At 37.6% G+C, this 16,505-nt stretch overlaps 2 protein-coding genes across 2 annotated transcripts; one reads left to right on the top strand and one right to left on the bottom strand.

Annotated features, from left to right (window-relative positions):
* The first annotated feature begins 5,607 nt into the window (after nucleotides 1–5,607).
* Nucleotides 5,608–5,961, top strand: LOC106085007 (enhancer of split m4 protein-like). Its single transcript, XM_013249003.2, has one exon. The coding sequence runs from the start codon at nucleotides 5,608–5,610 to the stop codon at nucleotides 5,959–5,961; it is 354 nt and encodes a 117-aa protein (XP_013104457.2).
* Nucleotides 5,962–15,387: 9,426 nt separating this feature from the next.
* LOC106085006 (enhancer of split m4 protein-like) lies at nucleotides 15,388–15,762 on the bottom strand. The gene has a single exon (XM_013249002.2). The coding sequence runs from the start codon at nucleotides 15,760–15,762 to the stop codon at nucleotides 15,388–15,390; it is 375 nt and encodes a 124-aa protein (XP_013104456.2).
* Nucleotides 15,763–16,505: the final 743 nt, after the last annotated feature.

Raw genomic sequence — 16,505 nt, 5'->3', positions numbered from 1 at the left:
CTATATTCAAATATGATCCGATCTGGACCACATTTCACAAGAATGGGTAGGGGTCTACCAAACTACCAAACTGTGCCAAGTTTCCAAGAGCTCAATACTCTATATCGGAAGATAGGTCTATATTGCAGCTTTTACCAAATATGGTCCTATGTGGACCACATTAAGCAAATAGGTGGAGTCTACCATAACTCAATTTGTAAAATGTTATCGAAATCGGATGAAAAATGCTCCTTTTATAGGCTCAATACACTATATCGAGAAACCGGTGTTATATGGTAGCTATATCCCAATATGGTCCGATCTGGACCACATTTGACGGGTGATAAATGGATCTCTTATGGCCTTAATACCCTATATCAGGAGATCGGGCAGTCGGTCTTTAGGGCAGCTATATCCAAAAATGGTCCAATCTAGACCACGCGTCACAGAAATGGGTAGGGCTCTACGAGAACTTACTGTGCCAACTTTTATCGAAAAAGGATGAAAAAATTACCAAATTATTGCCTCAAGACTTTAAGTCTGGAGATCGGTCTATATAGCGGCTATACAAAGGGTGATTTTTTAGCTATTATTTTTTTGGCAACACGGGTTTTTTTACTGTTTCGTGTTTTGTTTTACTGTCAAACTTCTTCAAGCTCTGTCCATTGGACCCGAACGAGTTTGCTCACCTACAGGAGCTTGCCGAGGATCGCCACCTCCATATGAAAAGATAGCTACAACAACCACATAACAAACCCCGATAATTTTTTCTGATGCTTTAACCCAGGCGCCCAGCTCCATAGGTGGACATGCTAACCTCTGTGCTGCGACGGCCTGCTATCTGGCAAAAATAAGTTAAATTTTTAAATTTTTTTCTCATACATATTTATTTATAAAAATATCACAGTAATTTAACACCTAAATTTAAAGCTTTCAAATCAAAAAAATATTTAGGAAGACGTTGAAATTGAATTAATCATACATAGCACATAAGTTGGATTAATAACTTTTAATGGATTAATATGCGTAAGCTCAACGATCATTTAAGCAAGACATTTGATGACTGAAGCTGTTGTCGTATGCAGAACTTGTCCAAAAGAACATGCCCTCTGTGGTACGAACGAAGTGTACAGGTACTGTGGAGACGCCATCGAAATCTTTCGTTTCAAAGGATTGCTTGTGAGAGAGCCGTTCATTAAGATCGTTTTCATATGATTCGAATTCTAGACTGGAATTGCGATCGTTGTCTAAGGATTCGAACGAATCTCCTTGTTTGTCATTCGATTTATGATGTTTGAAGACTTGTTTTAGCATCTTCTTGATGCTGTACGATACTTTCTTATTGGCGAAGCTGATATCCATTTTGTTGAGGGTATTGTTGGAAATTTCCACGCACATTTTGAATGTGATGCTGCTGTTTGAGTTCTTTGCTGAACGATTGTAAGATTGGGAATGATGTCTTGTCCTGGAAATCTTCTGCCTTTTATACAGATTGTAGTCGACATCCTTGCTGAGAGAACACACACAGGTAGTTTTGAAATTACCAGCCCATATAACAATAGCCAGTGCATTACAATAAAAGTGTTACCTTTTGATGCGTGGGAACCTAAATGCATTTAAGAATTTTATTTGAAGAAATAACAATGAGCTAGATTTTGTTATCAGCACAGAATAGATGTAGTATAGTGATGTAGTATAGGGATGTGAAGGTACATGGGAAAAATATTTAAACATATTCTAAAAGATCTATCGGTAAAAATATATTTTCTACCAGTTGGGATAGTTTTTCACGAATGTGAATACTGAGGATTAAATTGCTAAATAATAGGATACATTTGTGGTGGCCAAGTTGCAGCATTAATCATTGGTGTAATTACTAAATGGATTTATCGTACTTGCAACACAATGTTCTAAGAGGGAATATGACTTGGTGGAACGCGTTGAAGAGGCGTTATCTTGTTAGATTCTCATCATAAGTTTACGACGAATACAATCACGCTCTTTGGTGTGTATGTGTGTGTTTGGCTTGTGCTAATCATTTTGATTAGTGGCATGCGCACTAAGGATACATATGTGGGAAAATATACAAACTAGTATACCGATATGTTAGTATTTTGGAGTTGGGCCTTAGTCCAAAGTAAAGTTATGTTTATTTTAGGATAATGCTTGGATTAGTCATTTTAATGCAAGGATTTATCCATTTAGGGTTGTTAGTTTGAACACAGAATAGTCAAAGTGTTTTCCTATTCATACTGAAACATTAATTCCTACTTAAAGGTGGTCTTAGACGATGTATTCTCATATGTATTTTCACATGTAGCATCTCGGAAAGTTGTACACGTATTGTGATACGTATTAAGCATTTCATATGAAAATCGAGTTTTAGAATAAATATGCAATTTTTTCGATTACAGCAAACTCTTATTTCTTCGAACATACATATAGACGCATACGAATGAAAAAATTACAATACATACAAGGACTTGCGTCTACGGAAAGTGACAGGTCATAAGACAAATACATGCCGTACAATAACACCTCAAGTAAAGCATAAGTGTCGATGCTATTATCGATTTATCTGCGGTAATCACGCCGCAGACTGTAACTCACTTATGGATTGGTTGTTAGACGAAAGATTGTTGTTTGCTTAAAAATGCGATAATTGTTTTTAAAGAAAAATGGCTTTAGGAACTAAAATCGGGGATTTATTTGAGGACTATGTATACTTTAGGACCTCTCTGGGTGGCATTTCGTGGCAATATTTCAATCGAATTAAGAACAAGTTAAAAGGCGATTAGTTCGGCCGGTCCGAACTTCGAATACCCACCACCTGAAAAATGCATACATTATGCCTCATAGAAGTTATATCGAAATATGAACCGAATTGGACCAAATACTAATAAGTACAAGTCATTGTTCAATTGTGTATAACAAAAAATTGGTCTTTTTGGTAGCTATATCTAAAAAAATACCGATCTGAACCCTATACGACATGGATGTCGAAAAGCCTAAGTCACTGTGTCAAATTTCAGTGAAATCGGATTCGGAATCGGACCGGATATCGGTCTATATGACAGCTATATCCAAATCTGCCTAACGCAACTCACTGTCCAAAATTTTGTAAAATCGGACAATAAATGCGCCTTTATGGGCTCAAGACCTTAAATCGAGAGATCGGTGTATATAGCAGCTATACCCAAATCCGAACCGATCTGGGCCAAATTGAAGAGGGATGTCAAAGGGCCTAACACAACTCACTGTCCCAAATTTGAGCAATATCTGACATTATGTGTGGGTTTGAGGGCCCAAGACCTTAACTCGGCGGATCGGTCTATATGGCAGCTATATCCAAATCTGAACCGATCTGGGCCAAATTGAAGAAGCATGTCGAGTGGCCTAACACAAATCACTGTATCAAATTTGAGCAAAATCTGACAATATGTGTGGGTTTGATGAGCCCAAGACCTTAACCCGGCGGATCGGTCTATATGGCAGCTATATCGAAATCTGAACCGATCGGGGCCAAAATAAAGTAGGATATCGAAGGGCCCAACACTGTCCCAAATTTCATCAAAATCGGATAATAAATGTGGCTTTTATGGGCCTAATACACTAAATCGGCGGATCGATCTAAATAGGGGCTATATCAAGATATAGTCCGATATAGCCCATTTTCGTACTTAACCTGCTTATAGACCAAAAAAAAAAAGAATCTGTTCAAAGTTTCAGTTCAATATCTCTATTTTTAAAGACTGTAGCGTGATTTCAACAGACAGACGGACGGACCAGGCTATATACTTTATAGGGTCGGAAATGGATATTTCGATGCGTTGCAAACGGAATGACAAAATTAATATACACCTATTCTTCGTTGGTGGGTATAAAAATTAAGGATTTAAGAGTCGAAGATTTGAAATTAAAGGGTCACTTCAAAGGTACCTTGTTTATTTATAGCTCCTTCTGGAAACTAGTAGTCACAAGTGAACTTTGCAATTCATGTTTCAGCCGAATTAGACAGACATTAAGACTTATAAAGGTTCAAGATGTTAAATATGGACCTTTATTAAATATTTTAGTGTAATATTGTGTAAAAAATTGAGGTTTCACGGTCTTCATATATCCAAAAAATTTACCAATTTTCCTGTCCTCAATGACCCAAATGATTAAGAAGTAATAAAATATTAAGTTGATTACTTTATTGATTTCAACCGACGGATGGAAGGAACTTGATCGAATTAGAATATCAAAAGTTGCATATCGATATTTCGAGGTGATAGATTAAGTTTGTTTGGAGGGCACGCTACTAGCAACGTCGGTACTACAATAGGTGCTTCACTCTGCGACCTTAGGTCCATTCAGGCACGGGAAAACTATGGGTACCACATAGGCTGGAACTGTGAGCTCCACTCTGTATGATGTTCTTCGTTATCACGAGAAGCTTAGCTAGGAGCTACAGGGCGCATTCACAGATTGCGGATAGTGGAATGCTCCATACGGAGTAGCTGCAACTACGGTCGCGGACAATTTGCAGTATCGAGTGCTTAAATATGAGTGCCTATGACGCTCGATATGACAAGGCGAGTTATTGGTGCTTTTAAATAACCAATGGCCATCATGATCCTACGGCGATCGGTCGTATGGACCGAAACGAAATTGTGCACCTATAAAAGCTTAATATGGATTGGCCCCTCCATATGCAAATGTGGCTACAACAACAACTATACTTTAGGTTCATTGTGTTCGTTCTAGAAGAATATAGAAGAGAAAAATGGCACGGAGATAAACAAATATACACACCAAGAACGGTACGAGATACACGGACAAAATATTGATTTCAGTTTGACCAATAAATCTCGGTGTTCATTATTAAATACATTTCTAAGTAAGTGATTAATTGCTCGATATTCATATATAGATATAAATATAATATAACATACATAAAATAATGATTTGAGTAAACTAAACGGAAGACAAAAATATTTGGTGCTAAATTATGACCAATTTAGTACGCATGCCACTTAACTCTACGAAAAGCACATGGTACCACAAGCCCAAATTACCTAAAAGAACGTGGTCAACTTTTTTCTAACTTAGGGTGGGAGTGTGTATTAAAGAAAAGTGTCTCAGCATATTTTGAAAAATTGTGCTAAAGGCACGAGTATGACTTTATGTAATTAGACTAATGACTAAAGCTGAACCACAGCATTCATACACGAATGCCACAATAAACTTATGTTTCCCTCCATTCAGCCACGGTAGTCATCACAATTTAGAGTCTTGAGAAACTGATAGAAAATCCTCTATCCATTTGCCTTTCCGTGCCCAATTACAACCTACCTTGCCTGATAAAGAATTATATATTGTTTTTTTTTTTTTTCAAGCCATGGAGTATTAACCGTGCCGTTCGTTGGTTCCCACGCGTGGACAGGATATTGAAAGATTACACTTTTTATTGTAATGCACTGGCTATTGTTCCATGAGTTGGTATTTTCAAAACTACCTGTGTGTGTTCTTCCACAGGATGTCGACTGCAATCTGTATAAAAGGTAGAAGATTACCAGGACAAGACATCATTTCCAATCTTACATTCGTTCAGTAAAGAACTCAAACAGCAGCATCACATTCGAAATGTGCGTGGAAATTTCCAACAATACACTCAACAAGATGGACATCAGCTTTGCCAACAAGAAAGTCTCGTACAGCATCAAGAAGATGCTAAAACAAATCTTCAAACATCACAAATCAAGTGACAAACAAGGAGATTCGTTTGAATCCTTAGACAACCATCACAATTCTAGTCTAGAATTCAAGTCGTATGAAAACGATCTTAATGAACGGCTCTCTCACAAGCAATCCTTTGAAACGGAATATTTCGATGGCGTCTCCACAGTACCTGTACACTACGTTCGCACCACAGAGGGCATGTTCTTTTGGACAAGTTCTGCACACGACAACAGCTTCAGTCATCAAATGCTTAAATGATCGTTGAGCTGAAGCATAGCTCATAAACCATAAAAGAAAAAGTTATTAATCCAACATATGTGCTATGTAAGATAAATTCCATTTCAACGTCTTCCTAAATATTTTTTTGATTTGAAAGCTTTAAATTTAGGTGTTAAATTGCTGTGATATTTTAATAAATAAATATAAATATGTATAAGAAAAAATTTTAAATAACTTATTTATGCCAGATAGTAGGCCACCGCAGCACAGAGGTTAACATGTCCACCTACGGCGCTGGACGCCTGGGGAAAACATCAGAAAAAATTGTCGGGGGTTGGTTACGTTGTTGTTGTTGTTGTAGCTATATTTTCATGTGGAGGTGGTGATCCTCGTCAAGCTCCTGTAGATGAGCAAGCTCGTTCGGGTCCAAAGGACCGATCTCCGCGGGAACAGGGTGGCCATCGGTTATTTAAATGCGCCAAAAACTCGCCTTGTCATATCGAGCATCATAGGCACTCAGTATTTGTGCAAGAGCCGGTGCCGCCCGACCTCTCACTGAGAATCTCCGCTCTATAACGCTGATTTTCTGCGACTCCCGTTGCAGCTATTCCGTATGGAGCATTCCACTATCTGCAACCTGTGGATGCGCCTGGTACAAGGTGAACACCACACAGATTGGACCTCAATGTTCCAGTCTATGTGGTGCTCACAACTATCCCGTGTCGGGTCCGGTTTGGTTATCCCCTCCCTTTGCTGGCGACATTTGTGAGGTACTATGCCATATAAAAACTTCTTCCCACTTTGGACAACCGACGATATCGTTTCTGGTTTAACAGGGACTCAAATGAAAGGTATTAGGGAATAGGCTTTATAATTTGTTGATAACGGAAGGTCTCGGACCCTCCACCGTTACCCCAAAAACACCACCCAAAATCAAAAGTGGAGCGATAAGGACAATATGGGTATCAAATGAAAAGTATGCGTGAGTAGATAACGAATCTGGCATACAAATTCATGTTGAAGTGTAGGGGGTCACTTCACCCTCACAAAAACGCCCAAAATAGGCACATTAGCCAATCACGGATATATGGCACTAGGTTTGTTTGTTCCGTATAGAATGAAAAACGGATGAACCGATTTTCTCGAAATTTTCGCATATTGTGTAGATAGGTCTTGAAGGAAACATAGGCTATATCATTTTTCGATATCGGACGGGGGACGGACCCTCCCCCTTATGCTAAAAACACTAACCAAAAGCAAAAGTGGACCGATCGGGACAATATAAGTATTGGAGAGTAGAATACGAATATGGTATTAAAATTCGAGTCCAAGTAACCATTGGGCCGCCCCAACCCCAAAACTCCACCAAACATACATATTGGACGTTCATTTCAATATGGGGCTCACATGAAAGGTATTTCGAATCTGGCATACAAAATCAGATCGAAGTACAGGGGATCACGCTACCCCTCAAAAACGCCATTAGACCCATTATGGAGGTGACTGAACCGATTTTCTTAAAATTTTCATAGATTGTGTACGTTTGCATAGAAGGAAGCATAGGCTATATAATTTTTAGATATCTGATGGAGGTGGACCATCACCCTTACCCAAAAACGCCACCCATATCCGGAAGTGGCCCGATGGGCACAAAAAGGGTATCAAATGAAATGTATTGGAGACCAGAAACGAATATGGTATTAAAATTTGGGTCCAAGTACCCAGCGGGCCCCCCCAACCCAAACAGATATATTCGAAGTTCATTACAATATGGGACTCAAATGAAAAGTATCAGGCAGTAGATTACAAATATGGCATAAAACATTAGGTCCAAGTAATGGGAGGTCGCCCACCCCCAAATACCTCCAAATGGACATATACGCCGACCATGGCTATATGGGACTCAAATGAAAAGTATTTAGGGGTAGATTACGAATTACTAGGTGGAGCTTTTCCTTCTAAAGATACTTTAAATGGTTTATTTTACCCATTATCACAATATGGGACCCAAGTGAAAGGTATTTGAGAGTAGAAAACGAATTTGATACCCAATTTTGGAGCCATGTGTTTTTGGGTACGCCCTAAAGCACCCCCTAAACTGAACTTCATTTCCGTTGGGAATAAAAAACGAATTTGATATATATTTTCAGTGCAAAGTGCTGGTGGCCGCCCCAGCCCCAAAACACCCTCCAAACGGTTCATATTTACTGGCCATAGCAATATGGGGCTCAAATTAAAGGGATTTGGAAGTGCAGCACGAATTTGATATCCATATTTGAGTCGAAATGTCTGAGATGCCATCCCTCCCCTAAAAAGCACTTCTCATTACCCTAATTTTTAAAAACACCGGGAATCGAGCCGGGCAGTCTTCTCACTCATCAATGAATGCTTTCCGATCCAAGTTTAAACTCAATGATAAGGGAACTTTTTTTTCGAGTCCGAACGGCGTCCCGCAGTGCGACACCTCTTTGGGGAAAATTTGTTTAATGACGATGCAAATGTCGCCAACCACCGCTTTGTCCGATGTTCTCGCCAGGATTCGTACGCGTTCAGCGTAATGGGCTACAATGGTACGAATTCGATATCCGCATTCAGGCCGAAGTGTCCCCACCCTAACAAGATATTAGGAAGTTAAAGAAGGCGCAGCGGAGCGGGCCCGGCTCGGCTTTTTTACCTTTCAAATAACCATTGAACTTTTCGCAAGTAATTATATTCAAATCAAAACCAAACATTTGGCATTTTTTAGGAGTCGATCTATTGCATAGTGGACTAAACGACGAATTTAGCGGGTCATAATTAAATTTCAAGCACGAAAATGGTTAAGTATTTTCGATATTTTAGATTGCCAACAAACCATTGACTTCGAAACTAGTGGTTTTTGTTATTTTATGTACACATTGCTCACAGATAGCGAGCATTTAAACTTAAGTTATGTTTTAAAGAGGAACATTTGTATTTTTGATACATTTTATGTTGTGTGGTACGAGATTAATAAATACAAGTAAAAGTGTGCTAAGTTCGACCGGGCCGAATCTTATATAACCTCCACCATGGATCGCATTTGTCTAGTTATATTCCCGGCATCTCTTCTTAGGCAAAACGGGCTCAAGAAGTAAAATAGACAGATCGATTTATATGGGAGCTGTATCAGGATACAGACCATAATAAACACGTATGTTTATGGTCATGAGAGGATCCGTCGTACAAAATGTCAGGCAAATCGGATATTAATTGCGACCTTCAGAGGCTCAAGAAGTCAAGACCCAAGATCGGTTTATATGGCAGCTATATCAGGTTATGGACCGATATTAACCATACTTGGCACAGTTGTTGGACATCATAGCAAAACACGTCGTGCAAAATTTCATTCCAATCGGACCAGAATTGCGCCCTCTAAAGGCTTAAGAAGTATATCAAAACATGGACCGATATGGGGCATTTACAATCCCAACCGACTTACACTAATAAAAGGTATTTGTGCAAAATTTCAAGCGGCTAGCTTTACTCCTTCGAAAGTTAACGTGCTTTCGACAGACAGACGGACGGACGGACATGGCTAAATCGACTTAAAATGTCACGACGATCAAGAATATATATATAAGCTTTTTGGGATCTCAGACGAATATTTCGAGTAGTTACAAACAGAATGACGAAATTAGTACACCCTCATCATATGGTGGAGGGAATAAAAATAAAATATTTCCATTTATCAAATATGTAGTGATTGCTTATTAAGTTTAGGGTGTGTGTTAGAAAAAAAATAGTTTTTGTGAATTGAATAGACATAAATTTCTCATATTTTTGCCCTTATCTAATACCATATTATGACCTTTCATGGAGTAGATCTATTTTTATCCTCATTTGTCCTTCCTGAAATATTATTGTATTGTTTGGTTGATCGTTGTTAAAAGGCTGAAGGTTTTGCAATAGTTTGATAAAAGGGTGATTTTTTATATATTATCTTCTTGGCAACACAGGTTTAATCAGGTCACGCACGTTTCGTGTTTTGTTTCACTGTCAAATATCTTCAGTTTAGTCTATAATTTAAAGATGAATCGTCTTACAAAGGAACAATGCTTGCAAATTATTGAATTTTATTATCAAAACTCGTGTTATGTTAAGAAAGTTCATCGCGCGTTTCTTCCACTGAGCGACGAAGTTCATTTTTGGCTCAATGGGTACCCATCGAGCAGAATAAGCAGAATTGTAAGAGCCACCAATCCATCCAGAAAAAGTCACACTTTGGTGCGGTTTATATGGCATCATTGGATCGTACTTCTTCAAACATGATGCGAATCGTAACGTTATGTGGATGGTGAGAGCTACCGTGAGATGATATCCAACTTTATTTTTGACCAAAATGCAAGAGCTTGACTTTCATGACAACAAGATGGTGCCACATGCCACACATCAAGGGTAACAATGGACTTATTAAAAGGCGAATTCGGTGAAGATTGTATTTCACGTTCGGGATCAGTCAATTGGCTGCCTAGATTGTGCGATTAAACGCCTTTAGGCTATTTTTTGTGGGGGGTATGTTAAAGCTCATGTCTATACAGAAGCAAAATTGGATTAAGCGTATCGACCTTTTTGGTAAATGCATGAAATAATCTTCAAACATTTTATTATATGGACTATACATTCAAGTCAAATAAAGATTTCATGAATTTTTCTGAATTTTATGTGATTTTTTTTGAAAAACTTTTCTATAGCTCTTAAAAAGTCATCCTTTATATGCAATTTTAGGTAAATTGTCAGATTCAAAGCAATCACTGCTTCTAATATGGCACAACCAAAAAGAAATTCATTCCAAAAAAATTTTGCAGACGTATGTTTTCAAAAAAAATTATTGATGAAACCAAGTCTAGTGATCAAATCAAATTCAAGAAACAAATGAAAATATAAGACTATTTAGAGTAAAATTGCAGGAAAAATGAAAAAAAATTAGCCATGTTTAGCGGTTAAATGAAGACCTAGATTTAATTGCTCCAGACATTTCCAAAAATGTTGGAGGCAAGAAAAGGAGTTATCATCATCTTCTGCCCGCTACCAGTTTCAAAAATTGTCCTTCGACAAACAGTGGTAACATAGAAAAGTCTCTATAAATCTTATAAAGAAAAACAAATAAAAGCGTGCTAATTTCGCCGTGACGAATCTTTTACTATCCATATTTATTATAGCACTACTATATCCATATTAATATGCAAATATAGGCCGATCTTAATCATATTTGGTTCAGGTGCCAAGAAGCTTAAATAACAGTCTCAAATTCAGTTCAGCGAAATCGTAAATGCGCCACTTATGTGACTAAGCCATTAATCGGATAATCTCAAATACTCTTCATTTGAGCCACATATTGCCATGGTCGGTAAATTTGTACTAACTCTTTGGGAGCGTTTTAGGGAAGGGGCGGTGTCCCAAATACATGGTCCCACATTTGGAAACCACATTCGTATTCTACCCCCAAATACCTTTATTTGATCCCCATATTTCGATGGTCAGTAAATAATAGCTGTTTGTGGGGTGTTTTGGGGAAGGGGTAGACTCCCAGCAAAATTTGTCCCGAAAGTGGGTATCAATTTCGTGCTTTAGTCCCCAAAACCATTCACTTGACATAATTGGTATATATGTACGATTAAGGTGTGTTTTGTGGAGCGGGTGGTACCCCAAACACTTAGTCATGAAAATATACCAGCATCGTACTCTACTCTTAAATATCATTTATTTGATCCGCATATTGCCATTGGTCTCAAAATTGGATATCAAATTTGTTTTCTTATGGCAAAAGTCAGCAAATATGTCCGGTTTGGGGTATGGGCCCTAAAAACTGTCAATATCGAACTCCTTTCTCTTAAGGCCTAAATTGTCATGGTGAGCAAATACGTCCTATTTAGGGGTTGTTATGGGGGATGGGGCGGGCACTCAGTGAGTTGGCCCTGAAAATATATATCAGATTCGTGTTCCACTCTAAAATACCTCTACTCCCCATATTGCAATGGTCAGCAAATACGCCCTTTTTGGGTGGTGTTATAGGAGTGGGGTGGCGCCATAGACACTTTTCCCGAATATTGATATCAGATTCGTGCTTTACTCCCAAAGACCTTTCATTTGACCCCCATATTGCTATGGTCGTAAATTTGTCCTCTTTGGGGGTGTTTTTGGAGACGGGCGTCCCCCCAAACACTTGGCCCCACATTTGGTTATCGCATTTATATTCTACACTCAAATACCTTTTATTTGAGTCCCATATTGCCATGGCCAGTAAATAAGCCCTCTTTGGGGGGTGTTTTGGGAAAGGGGTGGACCCCAGAAACTTGGTCCCACATTTGGATTCAAATTCGTATTCTACTCGCAAATACCTTTCATTTGAGTCCCATATTGCCATGGTCGGTATATATGCCCGATTTAGGGGTGTTTTGGGGGTTGTGGTGGTCCCCCTAACACTTGGTCCGACAATTGGATATCATATACGTTTTCTTATCATAAATACTTTTCATTTGACTCCCATATTATCGTGATTGGTCTATCCGAAATTTGGATACCAAATTTTTATTCTCCGAGATCTGGAGATGATCGTTTCTGAAAATAAGGGTAAGGGGGAGCGTCCGTCCCCCCTTCAGAAATCAAAAAAATGTAGTAACCTAATTTCGCCACGCGATCATTATGCATCATCTGTGAAAATTCCAAGAAAATCGGTTCAACCGTTTTTGAGTCTAAACTACAAGCAAATATGGACTTTTGCAACAGATAAATGTCCATTTTAGATAAGTTCTATTTAAGTTATACTAAAGTTACTTCAACTATCGTATTTTTCTTTTCTTTACATTTTAGATAATCTATGCACAAATCATAACTACGACTAACCGTGGCTTTTTGCAGCAACTTTATATCCAAATTGGCTAGATGAATGGTAAAAACGAGTCAAAGAATACAGATAATATTGGGTTTGCCCAAAAAGTAATTGCGGATTTTTTAAAAGAAAGTAAATGCATTTTTAATAAACCTTAGAATGAACTTTAATCAAATATATTTTTTACACTTTTTTCTAAAGCAAGCTAAAAGTAACAGCTGATAACTGACAGAAGAAAGAATGCAATTACAGAGTCACAAGCTGCGAAAAAATTTGTCAACGCCGACTATATGAAAAATACGCAATTACTTTTTGGGCAACCTAACTCATCTTTAAAGTAAATAAATGTTCTACATAATTCATTTATAAATGCGAATGAAAAGTGAAATGCAAGTGTTCTTAAACAATCAAATTTGTGTTTTCAGCTTGACTAAAACGTTAAAATTAATGATCATTATTTAAATTGATTCAATGGAAATTGTGCATTTAAAAAAATTACATATTTGCAAATAAAATAATAATTTTTTAAATCGAAATGAGTTCCAATTTGGACCAAATAGTAATCGGTACAAGTCATTGTTCAATTATGTATAACAAAATATTGGTCTTTTTAGAAGCTATAACTAAAAATAAATCAATCCGAACCATATGCGACACTGATGTCTAAAAGCCTAACACAACGAACTGTCCCAAATCTCGGCGAAATCGGACAATAAATACGCCTTTTATGGGCCCAAAACCTTAAATCGAGAGATCGGTCTATATTGCGGCTATATTCAAATCTGCACCGATCTGGGCCAAATTGAAGAAGGACGTCTATGAGCCCAGCACAACTCAACCAAATTTCGGCGACATCAGACAATAAATGCGCCTTTTATGGCCCCAAAACCTAAAACCGAGAGATCGGTTTTTATGGCAGTTATATCCAAATCTGGACCGATCTGGGCCAAATTGACGAAGGATGTCGAAGAGCCTAACGCAACTCACTGTCCCAAATTTCGGCAAAATCGGACAATAAATGTGGCTTTTATGGCCCCAAAACCTAAAACCGAGAGATCGGTCTATATGGCAGCTATATCTAAATCTGGACCGATCTAGGTCAAATTGAAGAAGGACGTCGAAGAGCCTAACGCAACTCACTGTCTCAAATTTCGGCAAAATCGGACAATAAATGTGGCTTTTATGCGCCTAATACTCTAAATCGGAGGATCGGTCTATATGGCAGCTATATCCACATCGGGACTATCTGGGTCAAATTGACGAAGGACGTCGAAGAGCCTAACGCAACTCACTGTCTCAAATTTCGGCAAAATCGGACAATAAATGTGGCTTTTATGGGCCTAAGAACCTAAATCGGAGGATGGATCTATATGGCAGCTATATCCAAACCTGGACCGATCTGAGTCAAATTGACAAAGGATATCGAAGGGCCTTACACAACTCACTGTCCCAAATTTCAGCAAAATCGGATAATAAATGTAGCTTTTATGGGCGTAAGACCCCAGATCGGCGGATCGGTCTATATGGGGGCTATATCAATATATAGTCCGATATAGCCCATCTTCGAACTTAACCTGCTTATGGACGAAAAAAGAATCTGTGCACAGTTTCAGCTCAATATGTTCATTTTTAAAGACTGTAGCGTGATTTCAACAGACAGGCGGACAGATGGACGGACATGTCTAGATCGTCTTAGATTTTTACGCTGATCAAGAATATATATACTTTATAGGGTCGAAAATGGATACTTTGATTTGTTGCAAATGGAATGACAAAATGAATATACCCCCATCCTTCGGTGGCAGGTATAAAAACTTTGGGTAAAGTTTTCATGGGAACTAGTTATTTTTACTACCCAATGTTAATAAAACCGTACTTTCATTTATTCTCCTTATACCTGATACCTTGAAAATAATTTTCATATAACATGAAAAATTAATAGTTTTTAAGAAATACATGACTATTTCCAAATTAATATGTAAATTAAAGGGTTATCAACCGACAAATTTGTATGAAATTTGTATTAAATCGCAGGAAATTTACTTATATATGTGTTCAAAACATGCTGGAATTGAGTTCAGATATTCCAACACTCGCATATACCTAAATTAAGGAATTGTGTATACCAAACGGAACAAAAAAAAAAAATCGTAAGCGCCAATCATGGTCAATTTTATTACCATTTAGTTCAATTTTCATTCCTTTGGGATTCATTTTTGTTTTTTTAGTATAGGCTTATATGAACTAAAGTTATAAGACCGAAAATGCTGCTGATACTTAAAGGGAGTATTGTTTTCTCTACCCTTTTAGCAACTAAGAACAATTAGTATAGAAATATTCATTGACCATATATGTTGCAACATTGTGGTATAGTAGAAGTTGTGTACTTAAGATCTAATTGAAATAAGACCTTCAACATATCCCAAACGAAGTAATACATATCTTCTAAGATTCCATCAAAAAAGAGATTGGCATTTTGTTTTAAATATATATTTTTTACTTTTGTTAAAAATATCACAGGTTCTTAAAGCTTTTTTCTTTCCATTAAAGTAAATAATCAGTAAAACATAAAATTTATATGCAGATTTGTGACAATTTGTTTTAGGATTACTGAACTAGGCTTGTGCCCATCTATCCTGCAAATGGTTCATTTGATTGTAGTCGTAGTTGTTGGTGGAAATTGTCCAAAACAAAGTACCCTGTGCCGTGTGAGCAAAGTGAACCGGTACTATCGATGGGCTTGCGAAATCTTCAGCTTCAAAGGATTGCTTAGAGCAGAGGCGTTCATTGATATCGTTTTCATACTTTTCGCTTTCCAGACTGGCATTCAACTCATTTTCGAATGTCTCAGAGGAAACACCTTCCCTGCCATGTGATTTGTGGTGTTTGAAGAACTGTTGTATTAGCTTTCTAATGCTAAGGGAGACTTTCTTATTTGATGCTGTTTTATCCATTTTATTGAATTGGTTGTGGCTGATTTCTATGCACATTTTGAATGTGATATTTGCTGTTTGAGTTCTTTACTGAACAAATGCTCGAATGAGAATGATGTCTACTCTTCAGATCCCTCTGTCTTATATACTCTGCCATACAAGTGTCCTGCAGGGATTAAAAGTAGGTAGTTGTAAAAATATCAGCAACATAAACAATAGACACTTCTTTACAATAGGAAATCGATTCAACTACAACTACTTCTAAGCGTGGGAACGATCGATGGAAATAGAAAACCCATAGGAATTTTGTGTCAATAGAACCTTAGAAACCTTACTTTAGTTTTGTGCACGTGCAAGAAAGTAGTTTCAAACAAATACTTTCCATCACAATAGTCGTTTTCGATTTCTTGGGTAAGTTTCTCACGCTCTTGGCTACAAAGAAGTAAAAGAAGCAATCCAGCATGCTTACAATACTTTCACCAAAAAAAAAAAAAAACAAAACATTTCATTTTGGATAAAAACAATTGATAAGAAAGAGTATGCGCTTGTGGCAAGGAGAGTCGCATTCCATGAGGGATGTCAGACTTGTGCCAATGTTCTTATAGTTGATGCATAGTTCAATTTTCCATTGTTTGTAGTTCCAAAATATATTTCGACGATATCTAATTTAGCCTGAGAACATTGTAAGATATGTAATTTCTGTTCTGCTATTAAAGCTGCCATTAGACGACAAGACCTGTCATATATAATTTCCAAAACCGCAACTCTGAAAGTTGTAAAAATCGCGTGTGATACGTACG

This window comes from Stomoxys calcitrans, chromosome 3 (assembly GCF_963082655.1).
Source record: "Stomoxys calcitrans chromosome 3, idStoCalc2.1, whole genome shotgun sequence".
Lineage (NCBI taxonomy): Eukaryota > Metazoa > Arthropoda > Insecta > Diptera > Muscidae > Stomoxys > Stomoxys calcitrans.
This window is presented reverse-complemented; position numbering and strand designations above follow the sequence as displayed.

Excerpts from the sequence above, each read along its gene's own strand:
- LOC106085006 (XM_013249002.2), bottom strand. The coding sequence starts at position 15,762 with ATGTGCATAGAAATCAGCCACAACCAATTCAATAAAATGGATAAAACA.
- LOC106085007 (XM_013249003.2), top strand. The coding sequence starts at position 5,608 with ATGTGCGTGGAAATTTCCAACAATACACTCAACAAGATGGACATCAGC.